Here is a 20,309-nt window from a genome sequence, read left to right as displayed (position 1 = left end):
AACTTCCGTAAAAATGGTTGAGGCCTCAGAGACTGAAATGCGACCTGGTTACCATCTCCTGAGACTAGAGAAGGGTAGGAAGGAATGTGTCTAAACCATTAGTGAGGCTGAGCAGGAGTCCCTGTGTCTGTCCTCAGGAACGGAAGTCATCCCGTCTAGGGCTGGCTGGCTCCTATGTCAAGGGCGGACAGCGATGGGGGAGACAGACAGGACACCACCTCCTCCAAAAGCCTCCACGGGTGGCATGTGCAGCGATGAACAGCAGGTCCTCTGGCAGCAGACTGACAACTGACCGCCGCACTGCTGGGGTACGAGGGTGAGATGTGCAGCCAATGGCAGGCGGTGTGTTGCTGCCACCAGATAGATAATTAATATGATTAGGAACACACAGAGCAAGCATGCTCTTGCTGACTGAAAGGCCCAGTAGCATAATTACTGTTTTCTTACCAGCTCACTGTCTGTACACATTTCAAAGCCTGGCTGGTGTTAGACTGCTGTGTAAACATCAGTAAAATCCCAAGCGCCAGATCATCCGCATCCTTTGGCAAAATGGCTTTTTGTTTTTAGTGTTTTCATGCTTTTAAAGATGCATTTCAGGGCTGCAAACACTAGGAAGAAGGATCTCCATGCCTTGGACTAATCTTCGGGTTTATAGTGAGTTAACATCTCCCCCAAGTGAACATTTATTATGAAGGCTAATTAATCGCTTTCCAGTTACGGGAACTCTTTGCATTCAAAGAAAGTAGGATTCGCAAGCAAAGAATATACTGTTTATTAAAACAAAGCAAGGGAAACAAAAGGCTTCAAAATCCTTTCCGTGTAACGTAGCTTTAGTCAAAAAAACCAAAATATACGAATGCCAGGAAAATGTACAGGTAGAAAAAGTACGCATTCACCAAGCGAAATGCAACATTAATTGAAATGAAAACTAAAGAAACGCTTTGTAGTCGCTTGGATTTCCCTAGGGGACAGCAAGTCAATGCTTATCAGCAGTCCTCAGAAGAGACAATTTTGATTAGTATCAGACCCATCTGACTCAGTCTATTAAACCCTGAAGGAAGGATACTCTTCAGATATAAAAGAGATGCCTTTGATTAATAATTCTACCCTATTGCCATTCCAAGCATTAACAACTATGTAGCACCTCTAGAAAGAGAGAGCCTTTGAATTCTAGGAAGACACACTTACTAAAATACCCAGGTGCCCACAAATGCTTCTCAGCTCTCCCTGCTGAGAAGAACCCAAGTTGTGAGGCGGGGCGGGGGGGTCACTGCTGGAGAAGCAAAAACCTAGTCACATCATTTACTTCATGGTCTGCCGTTAGGGTCAGTGACTTATGACATAATTCCTGCTTGATGATAATGAAATTGACAAAAGCCTGAAGGCAGAGGGAGTGACTGGTCTTACACTCACCGCTGGCTGACTCTAGGTCTACACCACAGCCACCCGAGCGTATTTCCTTTGCCTACCGATGGGTTCTGAGACGCACACACAAGAGGAAATTGCTTAGTCCACCATAAAGAGCCTCTGTGCTGAGTAGCTAACACGGGATTGTCACACGGAGGTGGGAGGAAATCGATTCCATTTTGGCTCTTTATTTGCAAACTTTTACCCCATCGGCACTGCTCTCCTCACATCGACGCGCTTCTCCTGATGCTCAGGACCAGCCTTCGGCCGTACTCTCTGTAGTCCACCGGCTTCACGTCCATCACAGTGGCCTTAATTCGAGACTCGTCCTTCAAAGAGAGAAGCGGTTTGTGAGCGGTGAAAGCGTGGCGTGGAGCAGTGAAGCCCCTTTTGCTTCAGTGGTTTCAGTGAGCCCAGTGGGAGGGAACAGACACACGGGGCTCAGAGTTCAGTCATTCCGGTGAGTGACAGCCTAGTCCTGATGTCTGGGGCTGGGCGAGCAAACAGGTCCTTTCTCTAGCACAGGCCCTTCTGATTCTTTACCCAAGCTCCCAAACGCTCAGAAGCCTAGAATCCTCGTGAGATGGACTTTAGAGGGTTTCTCTAGTTTAATTTATTCTCTCTACTGCAGGGGATACAGACCAGAGAGGCATGTGACTTGCCCAAAGCCACACAGCTAGTTCTGAAAGCTCAACTTTTAAACTTTCAAGAAAAGCTGAGCTGTGAAAGAAAGAACATCCGCAGCAGAGGGAGACGACCGAGCCTGTCCCGTCTCAGCTCTGGGGAGGCAGCCTCTCTTCACCTCACCTTCCCTGTCCAGACACGATGGGGCTGAAGGACCCCAAAAATCCTCTCCGGCCCCACCCCACTTCCTGACATTGTTTCACAGTGACATCTGATCCTCTATCTCATTTAGCGTTGATAGTAGCACGCCTAACAACAGGTATTAAGGTAAATACATGAGTACACCCTGCCATCAGCAGGGGCGTTTTTAGCACTCCCCCGTTTACATTCCAGACTAAATGGTGCCTTTCCGGGCAGAGGGGAGGAAGCCCAGGAAGGCTGCACAGGTGAGCTCGGGGCTGTCACGCTGCTGTGTGCTTGGCCATTACTAAATCCAGTGACACTCATAAGCATGATCAAGAGCAAAGCTCTGAAGTCAGGCTGCCCGGGTTGGACTTCAGCTCGGCCACTTGCTAGCATACGACTTAGGCAGGTGACTTGTTCTCTGAACGCCCCCGTGTCTCTGTATGTATTCCTTCAGTGGCAAAATGGGGTAACAGTAGTTTCTACATATAGGGTTAGTAGGCTCAAGTGAGATATTCCACGTGAAGCATGTAGAACAGTATCTGGCAGACAGTGCTCAATAATACCGTTTGATTATAACTCGGCCGGGCGCGGTGGCTCATGCCTGTAATCCCGGCCCTTTGGGAGGCTGAGGCAGGTGGATCACCTGAGGTCAGGAGTTCGAGACCAGCCTGGCCAACATGGTGAAACCCTGTCTCTACTAAAAATACAAAAATTAGCTGGGCGTGGTGGCGGGAACCGGTAATCCCAGCTACTCGAGGGGCTGAGGCAGGAGAATCACTTGAACCCAGGAGGCGGAGGCTGTAGTGAGCCGAGATTGTCCCACTGCACTCCAGCCTGGATGACAGAGACTCTGTCTCAAATACATACATACATACATACATACATACATACATACATACATAGTATTATGGTCACTTTAAGGAATTTTCAAGGTAGTTTTAACTACATGTGGTCTTTGTTTCATATACTGACTGACTCAGAAACGGGGGTCTCACTATGTTACCCAGGCTGGCCTTGAACCCCTGCCTCAGTCTCCCGAGTAGCTGGGACCACAGGCACACACCAGCACGCCCGGCTCGTATACTTAATATACTTATCCACAACCTAAATTTGTCAAAGATGTGACTCTACTGCATGCGTTATAATTTTTATCAGAACACAGACAAAAAAACCTAGGATTTCACTGAAAAAACAAAAAAACAAAAATAAACAACAACAAAAAAACCCCATACAGTATTCCCTACCCGCCGCCGTTGTTTTGACAGGACACTTAAGCTCTCTCTCTTTCCTCATCTGAAATGGGGACAATAACAGTACCTGTGTTGGGCAAAGTCAGCACCGCGGTCTGGCACACGGTGTGTACAGTAACTCCCTGCCAGTGAGCGTCGCGGCCCTGCCGTGGGTGACAAACGGCACCTCCCCGCCACTAACCCTGCTGCCCTGGGCCCTTACTTACGTTGTAGGTCTCTACTTTGACCCTGACTCTGAATATGAAAGATCGGAAGTTGGCATTCTGGAAAACTTCTTCAAATGCCTGTTCATTCTGCAAAAATAAATAGAAAACTTGACACATGGAAACCACAGGACAACTTGCAAATACCAATAAGACTTTTCAAAAGACTTCTGAAAACCACTCTCCCGGGTAGTATGAAATTACTTAGGAATGACTAACCTACAGGTAACATTACATAAAACTGTTTTGAGTAGAATTTTACTGAAAATTTAAACACTAATCAAATTGACAGAAGGTAGAATGGCAGTTGTCAGGGCCGGGAGAAGAGGGTTTTGGAGAAGGAGCTACTGCTCAATGTACGGAGTTTCCAATCGCCGCCCATGAACAGTGGGTCTCCATTCTCCCCTTCCCTCGACCCTTGGAAAACACAAGTCTGTCGTCTGTCTTTATGAATTTGCCTATTAAAAAAAGTACTGGAAAAGGATGGGGGTGACAGGGGCACAGTAATGTGAATGTACCTAACGCCGCTAAATTGTACACATAAAAATGGTTACAAAGAGGCCAGGCGCGGTGGCTCAAGCCTGTAATCCCAGCACTTTGGGAGGCCGAGACGGGCAGATCACGAGGTCAGGAGATCGAGACCATCCTGACTAACACGGTGAAACCCCGTCTCTACTAAAAAATACAAAAAACTAGCCGGGCGATGTGGCGGGCGCATGTAGTCCCAGCTACTCGGGAGGCTGAGGCAGGAGAATGGCATGAACCCGGGAGGCGGAGCTCGCAGTGAGCTGAGATCCGGCCACTGCACTCCAGCCTGGGCGACAGAGCAAGACTCCGTCTCAAAAAAAAAAATGGTTACAAAGGCAAATTCGTTATGTGTGTTTTACTAGACACAAAAAATTAAAAACACTCTTAGGAATTTTCTAAGACTTTAAGGCCAGGCGCTATGGCTCACACTTGTAATCCCAGCACTTTGGGAGGCAGAAGCAAGCGGATCACCTGAGGTTGGGAGTTCAAGACCAGCCTGGCCAGCATGGTGAAACCCCATCTCTACTAAAAATACAAAAATTAGCTGGGCATGGTGGCAGGTGCCTGTAATCCCAGCTACTAGGGAGGCTGAGGCAGAAGAATTGCTTCAACCTGGGAGGCGGAGGCTACAGTGGGCTGAGACTGCACCACTGCACTCCAGCCTGGGCTACAGAGCGAGACTCCAAAAAAATAAAAAAATAAAAAAGAATTAAGAGGAGGTCAGGTATGGTGGTGCATGACTATAATCTCAAAGTTTTGGGAGACCAAGGTGGGAGGACTGCTTGGGGCCAGGAGTTCAAGAACAGCCTGGGCAACATAGCAAGACCCCATCTCTACCAAAAAAAAAAAAAAAAATTAAGCTAGGTATGGTGGCATGTGTCAGTAGTCCCAGCTACTCAGGAGACTGAGGACTGAGGTGGGAGGACTGTCTGAGCCCAGGAGTGCCACACCATGGCACTCCAACCTGGGTGACGAGGCAAGACCTTGTCTCAGATAAAAAAAAAAAAAGGAAAAACACTCAGAAGAAAGTTTAATATAATTCATGATTTCAGCCTTTGTATTTATAGCTACTGATTTGGTGTGCAAGCAGAGAAGACTGTTGAAGTGGGCAAAGGCTAGGGAAGGCCTAAAAACAATCCTTTTCCCTCTGTCACTCCTCAAATGCAATTTGTTTCTTTCTTTAAAAAAACAGTCTAGTAAACAGGAATTAGAGAATATACTATGTACAAAGATGCATAAATAAATGTGTAATAACTATATTAACATAGTTGATCAAGACCCTTGACAAAAAAAAAAAAAGAAATTAATAGTTCACACCAGCCTAGCAGCCTAGTATTTTCTGCAAGTCACGCCGAGCATGAGAGCAGCTTTGCTATACAGAACTCTATTCTGTAAAGGTTACTTGATCAAAACCCAAACCCAAACCAAATGCATCCCCTGGACTTTCAGATATGAAAATAAAACAACGGGGCCGGGCGCGGTGGCTCAAGCCTGTAATCCCAGCACTTTGGGAGGCCAAGACGGGCGGATCACGACGTCAGGAGATCGAGACCATCCTGGCTAACACGGTGAAACCCCGTCTCTACTAAAAAATACAAAAAACTAGCCGGGCGAGGTGGCGGCGCCTGTAGTCCCAGCTACTGGGGAGGCTGAGGCAGGAGAATGGCGTAAACCCGGGAGGCGGAGCTTGCAGTGAGCTGAGATCCGGCCACTGCACTCCAGCCTGGGCGACAGAGCGAGACTCCGTCTCAAAAAAAAAAAAAGAAAGAAAGAAAAGAAAACAACGGGTTAAAGCTGGAGAAGATGACAGCAGCTGCCATTACCTACTCCAGGATCTCACGGTTCCTCGGGGAAGTTTCTGTATGTCCTCATTCACCAGCAGTAAAAACAGTCAAATATAACAAGCTCATAAAAAATCCTGAAAGGCTGACTCGAGCCTTAAAATCTGATAGGAAAATTGAGGACCAGGTAAAAACAGACAAAAGATACTATCACACTTTAAAGTCAGTTCTAGTTATTTCTGTAACAGGATTTGTTGAGACCATTCTGAGAGATCTCATGGACGATTTAAAAAAAGAGTCAGGGGCAGAGCCCAAACAGACAGAACTGGGGACAGGAAAGGAAAAGAAAAACACACCAGAACAAATGGCAAAGCCTTTCATCTTTGTGGCCTTTACAAGTGCTCCAGCCAATTTGGAGGAAATCGGGGAAAAAACCACCTACAGACAAATGCCCATTTATGTGGCCCAGAAAAGATAGCTTTTATTGGTCTTCCTTATGTTTTATCTGAGCAACTACCCTTCCTAAATTCAGCATTATTAGCAATCTATTCTGTGCATTAAATAAACCTAATATGTGAAAATGCAAACTTATAAAACTGAAATGGACAAAGTTATCTTACGGAAGAAAGTCACTTCATAAGAATTGCACCTGATGGGCTAAAATGGCAGGCACCTTATATGTGGACTTATTATTATTGTTTTATAGGACAGACCCAGGAACTTGATATATGTGCATTTAAGCCAGGATCTGACTCCACTTTTCTGGAACGTATTTACTATGTTAAAAAAGTATGCCTGTGATAATTCAGGTTGTTTCAAGGACACCTCCCGATCTAAGTCATCTCAGGCACACTAGCTCTGAGTGCTAATAGGAACAGGAGAAACGAGTGGCTCAGACTTAGAAAGTGCTCTGGTTTTAAAGTACTTTTATATACATTATTTCAATGTTAAGCACATCCAAAATGGACAAAATTAGATAACATCAGATAAGCTCTTAAATAATTATCAGGCTGAGAAACTGTATACAATACCTAAAAGAAACAAACTAAAAAATATTAAACAGCAAAAAGAGGGTCAGTGTTGGGCAAGGCGCGGTGGCTCACGCCTGTAATCCCAGTACTTTGGGAGGCTGAAGTGGGCAGATCACAACAAGGTCAGGAGTTGGAGACCAGCCTGGCCAACATGGTGGAACCCCGTCTCTACTGAAAATACAAAAATTAGCCGGGCGTGGTGGCGGGCGCCTGTCATCCCAGCTACTTAGGAGGTTGGGGCAGGAGAATCACTTGAACCTGGTAAGCAGAGGTTGCAGTGAGCCAAGATTGCGCCACTGCACTCCAGCCTGGGTGACAGAGCTAGACTCTGTCTCAAAACAAACAAACAAACAAACAAAAAAGAAAAAAAAAAAAAAAAAAACCTCAAACAGTGTGTGTGTGTGTGTGTGTGTGTGTGTGTGTGTGTGTGTGTGTGGGGTCAGTGTTATAGGATGAGAACCATTAAAAGTTATAAAAGTTATAAAAGATGTGGCTGACCTTGTCTTTTAATTCCCCAAGATAAGCCGCATTCTGTCCAAGGATAGCTTCAGCAGACTCCTGGAAACAAGTCACCCACTGATTCTCTTGAAAATCTGCAATATTTACCTAAAAAACACAATTCTACATTATTTCAGCAAAGAAATAATAAAAAGAAGACACACTAAGAAGATGGGGAGAGGTTAATGTTCCTTTTCCACTTATTAAAATAATTTCCAGAGAGGGCCGGGTGCAGTGAGACCATGCCTGTCATCCCAGCACTTTGGGAGGCCAAGGCAGGTGGATCACTTGAGGTCAGGAGTTTGAAACCAGCCTGGCCAACATAGTGAAACCCTGTCTCTACTAAAAGTACAACAATGAGCCAGGCATGGCAGCATGCGCCTATAATCCCAGCTGCTCAGGAGGCTGAGGCGGGAGAATCACTTGATCCTGGGAGGCGGAGGCTGCAGTGAGCCGAGATCGCGCCATTGCACTCCAGCCTGGGCGACAGAGAGAGGCTCATCAGATTAGTTCCTGTCCAGGTGCAGCTGGCTTTGGATGAAGGGTTTTGAGTGAGTTAAAAAAAAAGTTGTCAAGTTGGGTTTTAACATTTTTTTTTTTGAGACGGGAGTCTTGGCTCTGGTTCGCCCAGGCGGGAGTGCAGTGAGCCGGATCTCAGCTCACTGCAAGTTTTCCGCCGTTCCCGGGTTCACGCCATTCTTCGTGCCTCAGCCTCCTGAGTAGCTGGGACTACAGGCGCCCGCCACCTTCGCCCGGCTAGTTTTTGTATTTTATTAGTAGAGAACGGGGTTTTCACCGGTTAGCCAGGGATGATCTCGATCTCGCTTGAGCCTAGTTGATCCGCCCGTTCTCGCCTCCAAAGTGCTTTGGGATATTACAGGCGTGAGCCACCGCGCCCGGCTACATTTTAAAAAAAAAAAAAACAAAGGTTTCACTCTGTTGCTCAGAATAGAGTGCAGTGGCATCGTCACAGCTCACTGTGGCCCCAACCTCCTGAGCTTAAGCAATCCTTCCACCTTGGCCTCCCAAGTAGCTGCGACTACAGGGGTGCAACACCACACCCAGCTAATTTTTAAAATTATTATTTTAAAACCAGAAACAATTCTTAAAATGCAAAAAGGCAACAATCTCACAGCAGCACACCGTCAGGTTCCTCTGAAGTCAGCGATACTAAAGCTAGAGAATAGATTATCCACATGAAAATAACTCAGTACAGGCATTGGCTACATAAGCACAATCACTGCTGTCTAAAAATGCCATTTCAAATTAATCCATCTCCATAGCAGTTATTAGCAGACACCTGTCACTGCCGCTATGATTGTATGACATACACGAAAGACTGAAATCAGCTGGGGGATCTCAATGCCACTTCCTGGCGTGAAAAAGAGGAAGAATAAGCTCTTCCACACCTACTCACCTGCAGGCTTCCTACCGGGAATGCCTTTGTTTCTACTGTTGTGACCACAGTGCCTGGCACATGGGACGGCCTCAATGAACACAACTGTGGTTCTCATCTACCGAGGCTACTTACTGACAGGATCATGCGGTACTTGAAATTGGGAAACTCTGTGTCGCACTTCTCACAGCGGTACAATCCGTTCTGTTGATCAATCACTTTCTTATTGCAGTCCTGAGTCGGGCAGGCTTGGTACATGCAGTTCTCTTTGCGAAGATACACCACTGTGGCCACAGAACTGAAGTAGTCCGGCTTTGGGAGAAAAGAGTGGCATGAGGCGTGGCGCAGTGAGCCCACTCGGGATCAGACTGAGAGGCAGTTCAAAGCTTGCCCTTACGTTTAGGTGGTAAGTGTTTATATATGCCAATCCTCAAGATCACAAATGATCACAGGGAATAATTCATTCTGTAGTTTTAGAAATCACATGTGCCAAGTACAAAACCCATGAAAGTAATAAGCCGAGTTCTAATAAGCCAAGTTCTAAGGCATATAATTCCTTAACAATAAAAGAGTTAATTCTAAATTAGACTGAGTTAATCAAAAGTGAAATTGTTTCCTCTTTGCTGGAAGACTATGAAAGACACAGATTTGTTTCTCCTGATCCTCTGATCCTCCAAAGGCCACAGATCTAGGAAATACAGAATGCGGACCACGCAAATCCAGCGCAGCTACGATCAGCCATTCCTCCCGCGTTAAAAACACGACAGTCATTTCTAGGCCTAGATTCACCTTTTCCTTGTTTAGGCCAGGGATCAGCAAGCTCCTTCTGTAAAAAGCCGAATGGTAAATATTTCAGGCCTTAACAGCCATTTGGTCATACTCTCCGCTGCAACTACAGGCGCACCTCACTTTACTGTGCTTTGCTTTACTGCACTTGACAGATGGGGCATTTTTCACAGATTGAAGACTTGCGGCGCCCCTGGGTCAAGTAAATGCACAGTTTTCCCAGGTACCCACTTTATGTCTCTCTGTCACATTTTGGTAATTCTTGCAAGATTTCAAACTTTTTCATCATATGTATATATATATATATATTTTTGTTTTGTTTTTTTTTTTGAGACAGAGCCTCGCTCTGTCGCCCAGGCTGGGGTGCAGTGAGTGGCGTGATCTCGGCTCACTGCAAGCTCTGCCTCCCAGGTTCAAGTGATTCTTCTGCCTCAGCCACCCACGTAGCTGGGACTACAGGCATGCACTACCACACCTGGCTAATTTTTGTATTTTTTAGTAGAGATGGGGTTTTGCCATGTTGGCCAGGCTGGTCTCTAACGCCAAACCTCAAGTGATTCACCCACCCTGGCCTCCCAAAGTGCTAGGATTACAGCCGTAAACCACCATGCCTGGTCCTTTTTCATTATTATTATATCCGTTATGGTGGTTGTTTTTGTTGTTGTTGTTTGAGACAGAGTCTCGCTCTGTCACCAGGCTGGAGTGCAGTGGCACAATCTCAGCTCACTGCAATCTCTGCCTTCCAGGGTCAAGCGATTCTCCTGCCTCAGCCTCCCGAGTAGCTGGGACTACAGGCGTGTGCCACCACCAGGCCCACCTAATTTTTGTATTTTCAGTAGAGACAGGGTTTTACCATGTTGGCCAGGATGGTCTTGATTTCCTGACCTCGTGATCCGCCCGTCTTGGCCTCCCAAAGTGCTGGGATTACAGGCGTGAGCCACCGCGCCTGGCCTATGGTGATCTTTAACGGCACTATTGTAGTTGTTTTGGGGTGCCACTAACTGCACCCATATAAGATGGGGAACTTATATTGATAAGTGTTGTATGTATGCTGACTGATCCTCCAATTAACTATTCCTGTCTCTCTCCTTTGAACACATAAAGAAGAAAGCAAACAGTCTTATTGCTGATACAGAGAAAGTTGTGGTGGTCTGGATAGAAGATCAACCCACAACATTCTCTTAAGCCAAAGCCTAATCCAGAGCAAGGCCTCATCTTTCTTCAATTCTATGAATGCTGAGAGGTGAGAAAGCTGCAGAAGAGGGCAGGTGCAGTGGCTCACGCCTGTAATCCCAGCACTTTGGGAGGCAGAGGTGAGAGGATTACCTAAGCCCAGGAGTTCGATACCAGCCAGGCAACATAGTGAGACCCAGTCTCTACAAAAAACTGTCAGGGCATGGTGGTGTGCACCTGTAGTCCCAGCTACTCCGGAGGCTGAGGTGAGCCGAGATTGTGCCACTGCACTCCAGCCTGGGTGACAAAGTGAGACTCTGTCTCAAAAAAAAAAAAAAGCTGCAGAAGAAAAGATGGAAGCTAGCGGATGTTGGTTCATGAGGTTTAAGGAAATAAGTCGTCTCCATAACAAAAGTGCAAAGTGAAGCAGCAAGTGCTGATGGAGAAGCTGCAGCAAGTTCTCCAGAAGATCCAGCTAAGACCACCAATGAAGGTGGCTGCACTCAACAACCGAGTTCAGTGGAGACAGAACAGTCTTCTGGAAGAAGATGCCATCAAGAACATTCATCCTAGACAGTAGAAATCAATGCCTGGCTTCAAAGCTTCAAAGGAAAAGCTGACTCTCCTGTCAGGCGCCAATGCAGCTGGGGACTATAAGGTGAAGCCAGGGCTCGCTGACTATGTCAAAAATCCTAGGGCTCATAAGAACTATGCTAAATCTACTTTGCCTCTGCTTTATAAATAGAACCTCAAAGCCTGGATGACAGCGTATCTATTTATAGTGTGGTTTATTGACTGTTTTAAGCCCACTGTTGAGACCTACTGCTCAGAAAAAGAGCTTCCTTTAAAAATACGACTGCTCATTGACAATGCACCTGTTCACCCGAGGCCTCAACGGAGACACACAGTAAAGGAGATTTAATATTGTTTTCATGCTTGATAAGATCTATTCTGCAGCCCATGCAGATCAAGGAGTAATTTTGACTTTTTAAGTCTAAGAGACACATTTCACGAGGCAATAGCCGCCAGAGTGATTCCTCTGATGGATCTGGGGAAAGTAAATTGAAAATCTGAAAAGGATTCACCATTCTAGATGCTATTAAGAACAGCTGGCTGGGCACAGTGGCTCACGCCTGCAACCCCTGGTACTTTGGGAGGCTGAGGCAGGGAGATCCCTTGAACCCAGGAGTTTGAGAGCAGCCTGGGCAACGTGGCAAAATGCCGTCTCTACAAAAAAAAAACACAATTAGCCAGGTGTGGTAGCACCTGTAGTCCCAGCTTGGGAGCCTGGGAGGTGGAGACTGCAGTGAGCTGTCATCAAGCCACTGCACGCCGGCCTGAGTGACAGAATGAGACCCTGTCTCAAATTTAAAAAAAAAAAAAAAGGAACATTCATGATTCATGGGAGGAGGCTGAAATCCCAACATTGACAGGAGTTTAGAACAAGTTGATTCCCAACCTCATGGCTGACACTGAGGCTTCAAGAAGTTGGTGGAGGAGGGACCTGCAGATGTGATGAAAACAAGAGAACTAGAATCAGAAGTGGAGTCTGAAAATGGGCCTGAACTGCTGTAATCTCAGGATCAAACCTGAACGGATGAGGAGCTGCTCCTTACGATGGGCAAGGAAAGTGGTTTCTCGAGATGAAATCTCTTCTAGTGAGGATGCTGTGAGCATTGTTGGAAGGACAACAAAGGATTTAGAATTCGCAAATCCTTTTGCGATGGTTGATAAAGCAGTGACGGGACCTGAGAGGGACAGACTCCAATTTGAAAAAGTTCTACTGTGGGTAAAATGCTGTCAAATAGCATCACCTGCTATGGAGAAATCTTTTGTGAAAGGAAGAGTCAGGCCGGGCGCGGTGGCTCACGCCTGTAATCCCAGTACTTTGGGAGGCCGAGACGGGCGGATCACGAGGTCAGGAGATGGAGACCATCCTGGCTAACACGGTGAAACCCCGTCTCTACTAAAATACAAAAAACTAGCCGGGCGAGGTGGCGGCGCCTGTAGTCCCAGCTACTCGGGAGGCTGAGGCAGGAGAATGGCGTGAACCCGGGAGGCAGAGCTTGCAGTGAGCTGAGATCCGGCCACTGCACTCCAGCCTGGGCGACAGAGCGAGACTCCGTCTCAAAAAAAAAAAAAAAAAAGAAAGGAAGAGTCACCCAACGTGGCAAACTTCACTGCTGTCTTATTTTAAGAAACTGACAAAGACACCCCGATGTTCAGCAACCATCGCCGTGATCAGCCAGCCATCCACACTGAAACAAACCCCCACTAACGAGAAGATGACAACTTCAAGGCTCAGATGATTGTCAGCATTTTTTTTTTTTTTTTTTGAGACGGAGTCTGGCTCTGTCGCCCAGGCTGGAGTGCAGTGGCCGGATCTCAGCTCACTGCAAGCTCCGCCTCCCGGGCTCACACCATTCTCCTGCCTCAGCCTCCCGAGTAGCTGGGACTACAGGCGCCCGGCACCTCGCCCGGCTAGTTTTTTGTATATTTTAGTGGAGACGGGGTTTCACCGTGTTAGCCAGGATGGTCTCGATCTCCTGACCTCGTGATCCGCCCGTCTCGGCCTCCCAAAGTGCTGGGATTACAGGCTTGAGCCACCGCGCCCGGCCGACTGTCAGCATTTTTTAGCAAGTAAGTTTTTGTTTTTAAGAGAAGGGGTCTCCCACGTTGCTCAGTCGAACTCCTGGGCTCATGCGATCCACTTGCCTCAGCCTCCCGGGTGGCTGGGATTACAGAGAACCGAAAGACTGGGTGTCCCATGACAGGACAACAAGGATCTGTCCAGTGTTTGATTCTCGAGATGTTCTATAAGAGCACCGTAAGAGCTGCTGCTGACAGTGATGGATGGGGGTATACAGTGAAATGAGAGAGTAGGAAGGAAACCTACACTGTATATGATGAAAATAAAAGAGCGGGCATTGCTATTTTAGGAGCATAAAGGAGAAATAAATGATCTAAATACTGAACTGCTGGCAGAATACAGGTTTAGATTAAGATGGGAGGAAGGTCATTAACTACAAACACTGACAGGAACGCTGCAACTAAAAGTCAAATATCAGGGCCGATCCTTGTCAGGGAATGCCGGCAGCTCTCAGCCTATGAGGTTAATACACTGTCTTCTACAGCCAGGAACAGCACCCATGAAACTGCCTCATGTCTGACACTGAGCCGGACTAATGCTCATCTCAAAAAACGTCTTTTTGATATGTGGGAACTTTAATTTGCAGGAAGGATCACAGGAAAGACACATGGGCCCGAAGGCGGCTGATACGATACCACAAAGCTCGACTCACCCCTGCTCCAAGATCTCTCTCGGAATTGACTCTAAGAGTTCTTCAGACTCTCCTGCCTCCAGTCCCCTGAGGGTTAACACACATTCCCATGAGCCCACCTGGCTCCTTCCCTTGCCAGCGAATCTCAACCCCCACGTCACACTCGGGTCACAGCCCCGGGTAAGAATTACAGCTCTGACAGCTGGTGTCGGAAGTCAAGTTCCCGAATCTATCCTCCTGCACACTTTGCAGGCCTTCGTGAAGGTGGTTAGGAATGCTGGGTACCTTGTCGCCTTGGCCCAGGTTCTCGGATTTGACCTCGTACAGGGTTTTCCAGTTGGTGTTGGCCCCTCCAACTCCACCGCCCTTTAGATCAGAGATGGAAACACCGTCTAAGGCTTGTCCTTCTGCGTCAAACCTGAGAACGTGAACAAACAGCGGATGACGAGTCCTTGGTATGATAGGCTTCCCAACACGCGACTTGTTGCTTGCTATACGCCAGACACAGGTTTCCCACCACCCGCCCAGCTTCCACACAGGTCACGCTCACCTCGGCTGAAGTCAGTATCTCCGTAATTCTATCTTTTTTTCAATGTTTAAATTAAACAAAAAAATGGTGTCAGCATTTCACTCTGTCAGCCAGGCTGGAGTGCAATGATACAATCATGGTTCAAGGCAGCGCTGACCTCCTGAGCTCAAGGGATCCTCCCACCTCAGCCCCGCTAAGTAACCGGGACTACCATGCCCAGGCCCATTAACATTTCTTTTTTTTTTTTTTTTAGAGATAGGGTCTTGCTACGTTGACCAGGCTGAGCTCAAACTCCTGGACTCAGGCAATCCTCCTCCCTCGGCCTCCCAAAGTGCTGAGATTACAGGGCGTGAGGCACTGCTCCTGGCCCAAAGTCTACTGAAGAAACGGAATGACCTCTCTTTGAATCCCAGTTGCTTTGATGCCCCCCAGTGGTGAAGAGAATCACTGCCAAAGTACTGAAGAATCCTTTCTTAAACTAGCCTTGCCTATCAGCAGCGGCTGGACCACCCCAGGCCTAAAATCAGAAACCGGGAAAGTCAACAACCAGTAAGCTATGAAGTGGCCATCTGGGCTAGTCCTTTAGGCTACTAATGCTCATTCTCAGCCAGCAGCTGCGTTCTGATCTTCCCCGAAATGTATCAGTACGGAGAGGGACAGTCAATATACTGTGACAGCAAAAGGGTTTCCATGAAAGGCCTCCTATGCTTGATACAGAAGCCAAAAGTGGTTTTTTTTTGTTTTGAGACAGAGTCTTGCTTTGTCACCCAGGATGGAGTGTAGTGGTACTAACTTGGCTCGCTGCAACATCCATCTCCTGGCAAGCGATTCTCATGCCTCAGCCTCCTGAGTTAGCTGGGACTACAGGCACGTGCCACCACGCCTGGCTGATTTTTGTGTTTTTTGTAGAGACAAGGTTTCACTATATTGGCCAGGCTGGTCTTGAACTCCTGGCCTCAAACAATTGCCCACCTTGGCCTCCCAAAGTGCTGGGATTACAGGCGTGAGCTACCGTGCCTGTTCCAAAAGATTTTATAAACCAGAGCAACTAATCAGAAGGCATTATCTTTTTTCTTGTAGATTTACTTTCTTAGTGAAATTTTACTTTTGCTAATACTGAAGTTAAATTAATTTGTATTAAATTATGAAAATTGATTGTACTTCTTGATCACACATCAACTGACATGAAGGAAAAGGGGCGAAGGAGAAAGTGCTCAGGATCACAGCTGCGGCAGAGGGAGCCGGCCTGAGATGAAAGGCGTGCCAAACACCATTCGACAGTGGGTAACCGCACAAAGAACAGGCTCCTGAAACAGAGACCATCGAACAGAATGGATGGTGCCGTAAGCTGCAGACAACTGCCTTCTCCTGTCAGGTCAGCGGCTAAATCCCTCACAGGGGCACAGCAAGGCCCATAAATCTGTTTCACCACTACCAGCTACACAAGTTTATGGTTTCGAAAGCTCCAAGGACACATTTGCCACCAAAGACCACTCGTCAGGAGTGGTGACAAGCAAGAGCAAGGAGAGAGGTGGCCCTTCTTTTTTTTTTTTTGAGACGGAGTCTCGCTCTGTCACCCAGGCTGGAGTGCAGTGGCCGGATCTCAGCTCACTGCCAGTTCTGTCTCCTGGGTTCACGCCATTCTCCTGACTCAGCCTCCCAAGTAGCTGGGACTACAGGCACCCGCCACCTCGCCCGGCTAGTTTTTTGTATTTTTTAGTAGAGACGGGGTTTCACCGTGTTAGCCAGGATGGTCTCGATCTCCTGACCTCGTGATCCACCCGTCTTGGCCTCCCAGAGTGCTGGGATTACAGGCTTGAGCCACCGCGCCCGGCCAGAGGTGGCCCTTCTTACAGTAAAAACTCTACATTGTTATAGCCAAGATCTAAACATCTCTAATCCTTGTCCAGATAGTGTGTGTGCACTGAACTGGTCTTTGATCAATGCCAAGTTACTTTATTCTGGGGATAGCCGTGCTTTTTATGTTGACTAGGATCATGGTTATTGACAAGTAAAATATGATAATGTGGGAATGCAATTAACCTGGAGTGGAGCTTCAGCGCGTGAAAGAAAATCAAGCAATAAGAACAAACCAAATCTGTGGCTAGTTCTGGTCAGACTATGAACGGACACTGCAGTGCGGTAGATACGTGTGGCCCACAGTGCTCGTGAGGACGGCTTAGTGACTGAACATTCCAGAAGATGGCTCAGGAAAGTGGTCAGACACCAGTGCCATTGGTTCAAATGAGTCAAAACAAAGGAGGAGTATGTAAAATGAGCTCATTCTTTAGTTGCTTAAATCCTAAGACACAGCTGGAAACCGACACACTCCCCCCCGTGACTACAGCTACAGGAATTATTGAAGCTTGGGCTGGCGAAGTGTTTTCTCTGACCACATCAATCCTTGCATCCCGTGTTTCAGTTTAAAGTACTCTTTTAAGACAGAGTTTGAATGTCCTGAAAAGCTAGATACAGTGAGGAGATTTTAACAGGCTCTCCTCATCCCTTGAGTGCTTTGGGAATAGCAATCTAATCCTAACAAAAAGCCCATTGTTCTCACCACACTTGATCAGAGTCCAGCGAATACACACTAGAAGATGTGATCGGCACCAAAGACTTGACAGAGAAAGAAAGCTTGTGCTCCCCCCACACCACAGAGGCCCAGAGCTGAAGCCCTGGAAAGAGAGGCATCCTCAGCACTCCCACAGCTGCTGAAGCCTGGCCGTCCCCTCCTGCGGCAGGAGCGAGGTCAGCAGGCAGCACTCACGTTTTAATTGCCTCCTCAGACCCTAAGTTTGTCCTGGGATGACAGGTTCGTCAGTTCAGGGGCTTTAAAGCCCTCCTCTCGGACGGCGTAATGCCTCCAAGAAACATAGGAGCTGCACCCCTCAGTGACGACGCCTTCCGCTTGGCACAGAGCTCACATACTGACTGTAACCAGCTTTTCTCAAAGCCCAGCCTCAAGTAACCCTTTGTTTAGCCCCACAAAACTTACCAACCACGAAGCTTATAGGCCTCTGGGATGTCAGGATTCGCAATGATAGTGCTTGAAGACAGCACGGAGAGGCTCCGTCCACCGAAATCAGAGACTCTGGCTCCTTTGATAGCCAACACGGGCTGTCTAGAACCATCAAATTTTTCAGCCTGTAAAAGAAACACCAGACATATACAAGTATCACTAGCAGGAAGAACACAGAAGGCTTTTATAGAAAACAAGGCAAACAGTCAATAGTAGAGTGAACGTAATCAGTGTACATGGAATCTAGGCAAGACAGACCTCACACATGAGAATCTGCTCAGAGACACATCAAAACTATCACTGCTTTCCTCGAGTTGGGGGAAAGAGCGTTTCCCCACGTAAAGCTTGAATCACAGCAAATCTCACAGAAGATAAAGGATTTCAAATATTTGCCAGACAGCACAACCCTTCCCACCTACACGGTGAAAGCTCCCAACTCATAGGACAAAACCGCCCCCATGAGGAGCTTCTCCTGTGTGTGCTGAAGACCCCATCCTACAGGACAAGACCGCCTCCCCGCCAGGAGCTCCTGTGTGTGCGCTGACTACAGGACAAGAACCGCCTCCCCTCCAGGAGCTCCTGTGTGTGCCGCTGACCACCGTCCATCCAACAGAACAAGACTGCCTCCCTCCAGGGGCTCCTGTGTGTCGCTGACGCCCTCATCCTATCAGGACAACGACCGCTCCTCCTCCAGGCGCTCCTCCTGTGTGCGCTGACCGCCCCATCTACCCCCGCGCTATCAGGACAAGACCCAACCTCCCCCAACCACCAGGAGCTCCTCTGGTGTGCTGACCCCGCCATCCTGACAGGACAAGGACCGCTCCCCGGCCAGGGGCTCCCTGTGTGGCGCTGACCGCCCCCATCCTACAGGACAAGACCACCTCCCCCAACCCCAGGAGCTCCCTCCTGTGTGCGCTGACCGCCTTCCATCTACAGGACAAGACCACCTCCCCAGCAACCCCAGGGAGCTCCTCCTGGGTGTGTGCTGACCAGCCCACTCCTACAGGACAAAAACACCTCCCCAACTCCCAGGAGCTCCTCCCTGTGTGTGCTGACCGCCCCATCCTACAGACAAGACCTGCCTCCCATCCAGGCTCCTGTGTGTGCGCTGACCGCCCCATCCTACAGGAAAGACCTGCCTCCCTCCAGGAGCCTCTTCCTGTGTGCTGACCGCCCCATCCTAGCACTTACATCTTCCCCCCACAGCGTGGCAGTCACCACCTTCCCAGATGTGTCCATCAGGTAGATATTTCTCTTGGCAACCTCTCTGTTGTTAGACCTCACTGTGATTTTAGTGGCATCTTCGTAGCTCTTGCAGATCCCGATGATGTCTAAAACACAGGCACGTGTTAGCAGGAGGCGGTCAAGGCTCCCACTCTGACGCCAGCAAAGGGTGAAGGGCAAGCACTGAAGTCTTGACACCGCCCCATACAGTGCAAAGAAAGCTAGTCCTCCCTGCTCCTCCTTCCCACGCACGAGCTTACCTACGAGTGAGTCTTTCGACTTGCTCTCGAGGTCATCAATCCCCGTGAAATCGAACTGAACCGTAGGTAAATGATGGCCGTCTTCACAGGGCATGACGGAAGTCTCGTTATTGAAGGTCATCTCGTAGTCATTTTTAACAGCTGTGAACTGTTTGTTAGCAATCTTCAGAGTGCCTTTCGAGAAATAATACACCTGCGAAGGAGGCCATGTCACAGAACTTGAGACTACCATCCAACTGGACAGAAACCCCTGGTCTGTCACCACACACCCCTCCCCTGGGCCAGAGTCTTCTCATCTGCCTCCACCCCGGGGCGGTGTCAGTTCTAAAGTCAGCACAGCCATACCTTGTTCACTTCAATAAGCGGAAAGAACTTGTCCACTTGCTCGTTGAAAGCTGCAGCTCTGATTTCACCCTGCAGAGGCAAGTGGGCAGGTTAGGGCTGCGGGACTGAACATAGGCCACCCCAGCACCAAGTGACACTGGGACTGAACACAGGCCACCCCAGCACCAAGTGACACTGGGACTGAACACAGGCCACCCCAGCACCAAGTGACACTGGGACTGAACACAGGCCACCCCAGCACCAAGTGACACTGGGATCGAACACAGGCCACCCCAGCACCAAAGTGACATCTTGAGAGCAGGGGCACACACACAAATGGGGCCCAGAGAGGGCTACGGACATCCCCGGAACCCGCATTTTACAGTCACACATTCAAGTCACTGGCCCCGCTGAAGAACGAGAATTTCACCTAGCTGATCCCATAATCATGCTGCATTAGCCTCAGCTGAGAAATACAACAGCACAAAAGGGCAACGACGATTAATTTATTCTGACAATAAAAACCACAAACCGTTGAATACTGAGGGACACGCCCGGAGCCCACGAGGAAGGTGCTGCACGGGGGTGATTTACCAGCTCCCTTCAGTTGCCCTCTCAGTGACAAACCACTTCCCATTCGGGGCCATTGCCAAAAATGTCAGAATAAGTCATGTTTTCAAGTTGCTTGTGATCTGATTTTCACTTTCGCTTTTCTGTCAGCCATAATGCTACAGATGGGCAAGAAATTTTAGCCAACCACCACACATTGGAGCAATAATTTGTAAAAAAAAAAAAAAAGGTTCTAATAG

General features: G+C 48.0%; 1 protein-coding gene across 1 annotated transcript in view; it reads right to left on the bottom strand.

Annotated features, from left to right (window-relative positions):
• Nucleotides 1–743: 743 nt before the first annotated feature.
• Nucleotides 744–20,309, bottom strand: part of RPA1 (replication protein A1) — a 62,736-nt gene continuing 43,170 nt past the window's right edge. Inside the window, exons 9-17 of the mRNA XM_017866876.1 lie at nt 19,522–19,590; nt 19,177–19,369; nt 18,884–19,023; nt 17,669–17,817; nt 14,430–14,562; nt 9,040–9,216; nt 7,509–7,616; nt 3,674–3,760; nt 744–1,736 (exon numbers count right to left, since the gene is read on the bottom strand). Coding sequence (XP_017722365.1) covers nt 1,632–1,736; nt 3,674–3,760; nt 7,509–7,616; nt 9,040–9,216; nt 14,430–14,562; nt 17,669–17,817; nt 18,884–19,023; nt 19,177–19,369; nt 19,522–19,590 — 1,161 coding nt within the window. The 3' untranslated portion in view covers nt 744–1,631. The remainder of the gene's footprint in view (nt 1,737–3,673; nt 3,761–7,508; nt 7,617–9,039; nt 9,217–14,429; nt 14,563–17,668; nt 17,818–18,883; nt 19,024–19,176; nt 19,370–19,521; nt 19,591–20,309) is intronic.

Source organism: Rhinopithecus bieti, unplaced genomic scaffold (assembly GCF_001698545.2).
Source record: "Rhinopithecus bieti isolate Rb0 unplaced genomic scaffold, ASM169854v2 scaffold_22, whole genome shotgun sequence".
In the NCBI taxonomy this organism is placed as follows: domain Eukaryota; kingdom Metazoa; phylum Chordata; class Mammalia; order Primates; family Cercopithecidae; genus Rhinopithecus; species Rhinopithecus bieti.
This window is presented reverse-complemented; position numbering and strand designations above follow the sequence as displayed.